General features: G+C 40.9%; 1 protein-coding gene across 4 annotated transcripts in view; it reads left to right on the forward strand.

The window, feature by feature from the left end:
• The window catches only part of EMSY (EMSY transcriptional repressor, BRCA2 interacting), a 38,051-nt gene extending 36,297 nt beyond the window's left edge, over positions 1–1,754 (forward strand). For all 4 annotated transcript variants that reach the window (XM_086481639.1, XM_086481641.1, XM_086481638.1 and 1 more), the window contains one exon: positions 1,367–1,754. In XM_086481639.1, coding sequence (XP_086337765.1) covers positions 1,367–1,561 — 195 coding nt within the window. In that variant the 3' untranslated portion in view covers positions 1,562–1,754. The remainder of the gene's footprint in view (positions 1–1,366) is intronic.
• Positions 1,755–6,000: the final 4,246 nt, after the last annotated feature.

Consider the following 6,000-nt stretch of genomic DNA (forward strand, 5'->3'; position numbering starts at 1 on the left):
TTCTCTAGCACTGTATCACTCATCCACTGTGTCCTCGATGTCTTCCTTTCTTTTTCTGTTAAACCAAGCTCATCTAATTTTATAAAGTACTTTTATTGGAAACGCTTAAAAATGCGACCTTCAACACCTACTGTTGAACTGTGATCTTGCAGTATCTATTAATGTTACCTCTGAGTATAAAATTAGGGCAAAAAATGATGTAGTGGGGTTCTGCTTACGGGAAAAGTTAGGCAAATAAGGTCTGGATTCAGAAGAAAGTTCGTTAACTTCACTTATAACCAGTCTTGCCACTTAAGAGATAAAATGACTATTGATCTTGAGCCTAAATGCTTTGAGTCATTGCCTAACCGATGATTGATATTTTCATTGATTCTGCTGTCTTCAATATGTTTTATGATGTAATACATGGTCAGAATGTCAACTGAGGAAGTATTTTAAGTCCTCCAAGGACTCGCCGTGGTATAATACGGATCTCTGTAGACAAGTTGGCATGGTGTATGTTCACACAAATGATAGTGTGGATTGAAATGGTTTTATTGTGTATCATAATTTGTGTTCCAGTGAAAATGCTTCTGACGTGGGAAATAATTGGTGTACAGAGCTTTCAAATTTTTTCATGCTCCTTTGTAAAAATCTTCATTGCAGCCAACTTCGCTTGTCTAGAAATCATCATTTTTGTACTCATTTTTAGTCCTCATTTCCCTAAATAGACAAAGGTAGATTTCTATTTTACTTGGAATGTGTCTATTTTGAGAATCTGTATTGTTATCGTTGTGGCATGCTGCAAGCTGTTTCAAAAGTAAAACGCTGCCCAGAATTTCACTTGTCTAAAGTTGTAGATTTGGTTTCTAGAACCTGCGAAAGTACAAGCAGGAATAAATAGCTTGGATCTGTTTTGTTCCCTTAGCCTCTGTGCTGCTGCAGCTCTGAGCCGGGCTGGAGCTTGTATTGTGTGCAAAACGCCCAGCTGGTCCTAGTGCTTGTATCTGAATGTCTTGTCTGAAAGAAATAACAAGATAAGGCTGAAGAGAATATTCTCTCTGCTTTGTGTTTGAGGAGTGGTGGGCGGCGGGCGGTGGTGGTTTAGCGGTTGGTTATGCTGTCACAGACCTTTAGGGCAGAACCAAGGCCAAGCTCGGTGCCCTGAGAGCGAGATTATTCAAATTTTGTCTTTCTCAACCTAATCTGGCAAAGGGGGGTTGCTTTGAAGCTTTAGCTGATGTAATGTAACACGCGGCGGGCCTTAGGTAGGGAAAATTGCTCTGGGAAACCGAACAACCCTTTTCCACGAGTACCCGTGCTTGCGCAGATGCCTTTACCCGTGACAACGGTGCCTGTTAAAACTTAAATCTCTTCTTTCTTTCAGACTATCCCTCACTATTCCATCCCTTGTCACTCCAGCTCCAATGTGGTAGTGGAACCCAGCGGGCTCCTGGAGCTCAATAACTTCACCAGTCAGCGCCTCGACGATGAGGAGACGGCAATGGAGCACGATGTGGACAGTAGCACTGAGGATGGCACCGAGCCCAGCCCCTCTCGAAGTTCTGCTGAACAATCCTAAGGAACTGGGACACTGGAGTGCACTTTAAAATATCTTGGGATTTGGAGTATCCAAGATGCCCTTGTATTGTGATGTTTTAGAGCACTTTGCCTGTTAGAGTTGTTCATTGGACCCTTGAAGCATCAGTGTGTTTTAACAAGACGGTATTGCAAAAGCTGCATCTTAAAAAATTGTTTCAAAAAAAAAAAAAAAGAGAAAAAAAAAAAAAAAAAGATGTAGTTACAGAGATTTAGTAAACCTGTGACAGTGGAATGTACTCCTGTTAAAAAGCAAATCTGCAGCGAATTCTACAGCTCGTGCTATTGAAGCCCTCGCCCAGATACTGAAGCAGCTTTCAGTGAAAAGGGATCGTTATTTTGCTGTGTCTTTTTTGTTAGCTGTTGAGCAAAACACCATTCAAAAAAAAAAAAAAAGAGAATGTTTAATAAATATTTGTATTTTTAAATAGCATGTGAGAGAAAAAGTGTCTCTGACAGTGCTGGAAAAGCCCCAGGAATTTTGGAATTGGTTAGCTTTCTTGCACCTGTGCTCACTTAGAATTAAGATCTTTTTCATAAGCCTAAAAATGTAGGGGTTTTTGGTTTTGTTTTTTCCTTAAATTCTTGTTGGTGAATGTTTAGAAATAAGCAACATCACTGACTGGTAGCAAGGTGGATTTGCTAGTGGGTTTTTGTTTTCATGCTTTACAAGAAGTAGGGTAACGGTGTACGAGGCGTTTCTTTGTGCCATAAGCGCGTGAAATGCTCATCTACTCTACCTAATCTTTGATTATTTATTTAAATATAAGATTCAAAGTGAGGCCAAGTTCTTTGAAAAATTCCTGTGAAACAGGCAGTTGTGTTAATTCTGATACAAACGGGGTGTGGGGGGGGAGGGGATGTATTTTGCTATAAATCAGTTTTTCAAAATTGGGGATAAGTGGTTCAGCATCTTTCAAAGTTGGACCTCCGAATTTAGAAGTGAGCTGAGGCTTTTAAAAAAAAAAAAAAAAAAATCTGTATTTTACTCTTACATGCTGTTTTTAAAGTGACCATTTTTGGAGTTTAAAAGATTAAGTGGGTATACAGTGGTAGGTTTCAGAAATTAGCCTTACGACTTGGCTTGTTGAAGCAATACATTGGGGTTTTGTGATAGTTACAAGCCACAGAGAGGTTTGGGTTCAGATGGGATGAGAGAACCAGTTTTAATACGTTCTGCTAATGAAGACAATACTTTTTTTTTTTTTTTCCAAATGTATATAAAAACACGTTTTTAACTGTTTTGTATAGATTTCATTATAAATAACTAAGCATTTTAAGACTTTGACATATCATTTAATTGTATATACATCTATCAGCCTAACTGCCCACTTTTTGGTGCTGAAGTACTACTGTAAGTAGATTTCATCCAAAGTCTAATACAGCTTTTTGCGTCAGTCTTTTTTTTAAGCTGTGATTTTACTGTTGATATTGTAGTTAAGATTAAATTCCAACTAGAGTAACTCGAACTAAAAATACAAAACCTAAAAACCGATTTATCTTGTCCTGAGTATCCACCTATGTAAGAACACGCAGTAACCCCTAGATGGTGCTGCTGCTTTTCATCTAACCTCACTGTAAATTTAAGTCCTTATGACTTTCATACACTTCATTTCCTTCTGTTTTCTCTTCCATCAGCATTAGTTCCGAAATAATGTAGTTTATTGCAGCGGAGGAGCTGTCCTGATAAATTCAACGTGCTGGAACAGTGAGTTAGGAAACTAAATTATTGTTGTGTGTTCCCTTTATGTTGGAATAGGTTTTGGTTTGGTTTCTGCTGTGCTTAGTGCTCAGGATGGAAGAGGATAATATATCTGAAATTAAACACACCATATTTCTTTCTCTAGTAAAAATAAATAACCCTAGTGTGCCACGCTAGGTCATTCAGGTTTTGATAGCTGTTTGAGAGCTTTTCCTCTTGCTTTAGTGAAATACAGGTGACCAGCAAGAGTGACCAAGTTAGGATCCAAGTCCTGAGAGTTCCACGTTGCTGCAGAGCGACGAAAAAGTGATTTGATGTGGATTTTACCGCCGGTGAGACTGGACGGTCTGTTGTGCTTTGCAGGTGCCAGCGCAAGGCGTAGCCTGTGGTTTTCCAAACAGAAAAAAATCAATACCAAGGCTAAGGATAATCAATGAGGGTTACCAGGGAGTGCGGTGTTTTCTGTCCTTCAGACAGGTTACAGGCGGCCCAGAGCAGGTGACACGCAGTTCTTCTGGCGTGGGGTGGATTTGGTCACCTGGGGTCTTGCAGTATTTTGGGTGTCCTGGGCGTATTTAGGGCTGAAAGGTTGTAAGAATATAAAGTAGAGCAAGATTTTTCTTAAGCAGCTTTGCCCAAGAACTTTGCCTTAAATTATGGTTTCAGGGTTAGGTGACTGTCTGCTCTCCAGCCAAAAAGGGGCACTAAGAAATGGCATAAGGTGAATTTGACACTCCCGATGCATGAGGTATGTTGTTGAGTTCTGGGCCAATTTATTCCAATATTTCACGTAGGACTTTTGCTTGCATCTTTAGCGATGACTTTACAGCAAAGGTACGAACACCCACAGTGAACTATTTGACGGTTCCTTGAAGACAGCAAACCTTTTTCGGGAACACGACGGCTTTTAGCGTTGCGATGAGGGGGACGTGTTTTGAGATTAGCAAATGGAAACACGTGGTGGGGGTGGCTAGGGGTCACGTAAGAAATGTAGGAAAAGGACTTCTTTCATTCTTGAAACTCCTCTCGATGCTTTCCCAAATGGAGCTGAATTCTTATTTTTTTCAGAGTCTTCTATTTAATTTGTCTGTTCCACCACTTTACACTATAAATCCCTTTAATGATAAGGAATATACAAGGTGAACTAAAATTTAGGGTCAAGGTACTATTTTTTTTTTCCTAGTTACTTGATTTTTGAGAACAAGCATAAGAAGGCGTGCTTGGAACATTTGGCCTTCTCCCCGTTTCCATGGACCGCAGGCAGCACTGCCTCTGCTTTGTCCTGCTCTGCAGATGTGCAGATTTTTCATACCTGCCCCTGCGGTACTCCCTTCATCCTGCTGCAGCCGTGTATCTGCTCTTCGCGGCCTTATAAATATCACTGAGCTGCTAAAAATAAAACATCACTGTGTAAGATAACATTTGCATATCCCTTCTCCCTAATAAGCTGCATCGTTGCTCTTGAAGTGAATTTGATGTCCCTCCTCGGAGGAAGAGAAAGGTGAGCTGTGGTGGTGATGATGATGATGATCTTCGGTACTAGGAATTGGCGAGTAACGGCCTTGAAACTTGGGAGGAAGCTGTGGGTGAACTGGAGAGCAAGTGTAACAGCATTGAAGGGCCGCTTTGGATTCAGTATTTTGACAAATGTGCTCTGGTGCTGCGATAGTACATGGATTTTCAAAAGAGAGTGCTAACAATGTGGAACGACTGGAACAAGGGAGGAGTTACGTGCGCTTTAAAGATGTGTGCAATCACAGAGGACTACACATTTTCTGGATAGATTTAACCATCAGGTAAAAGTATTTCCAGCCTCAGTCTTTTCTCCCACTGACTAAAAGAGCTTTTGACATTTCAGGGCAAAATAGAAAAACAGAAGCTACTTGCAGTTGTGTCATCTTATACGTGGGGGACCCTCTGAACAGAATGCATGACTAAATACATGAGACTTAAAAAAACCCCCAACCACCAAAGACCTTTAAAAAAAAAAACAAACCCAAAAGTCAGGGAAACTGAAGGCTACATGTTTTTGTCTCTAATGTATAAACAGTTCCTGAAGTCCTAAGGGTTTCACAGATGAAGGTGGTTATGCACCCCCATAGGCACCCTGCAAAGGCAGGTGGTTTCAGCTTGGCAATGTTCAATCCAGAGACTGACTCTGATCATAATTTAAGATAAGGAACTAGAAAGATCAGACTAGAGGTTTGCCTGAATTGGAAAAATAGTATGTTTAGTGCCTTTGTATCTCTGCTGGGCTCAGGACTTGCTCCTTTCCCTAGGTTTGATGTAAACTGCGAAGGATGATTGCTAACAGCCTGTGCAAAGCTTCCTTCCGTGCTCTGGGGCTTAGAGTTTTTCCCCTACCCAAAGCCTGTCCTGAAAATCTGTGGATCTGGTTTCCTCCAGTAGAAATGCAACACGTGGCTGATGATAAATTTAGACCTTAACATAGCTTATCAAAGAGAAAGTTAGGGAAGCGGTACCTTGAGATGTACTTGTGGGTTCCTGTGCAAGAAGAGGTTGTTATTGGGGGCGTTTTAGTCTGGTACAGAGGCATAGAAATGGAAACTTGAAAAAAATCAATACCAAGGCTAAGGATAATCAATGAGGGTTACCAGGGAGTGCGGTGTTTTCTGTCCTTCAGAGTCTTTTTCTCTCCAAGAGGCACAGGGGCTGCAGGTTGAAATCCGGTGGCCTCGTATCTCGTATGGAGGTAATGA

This window comes from Leptosomus discolor, chromosome 1 (assembly GCF_034619465.1).
Source record: "Leptosomus discolor isolate bLepDis1 chromosome 1, bLepDis1.hap2, whole genome shotgun sequence".
Taxonomy (NCBI): Eukaryota; Metazoa; Chordata; class Aves; order Leptosomiformes; family Leptosomidae; genus Leptosomus; species Leptosomus discolor.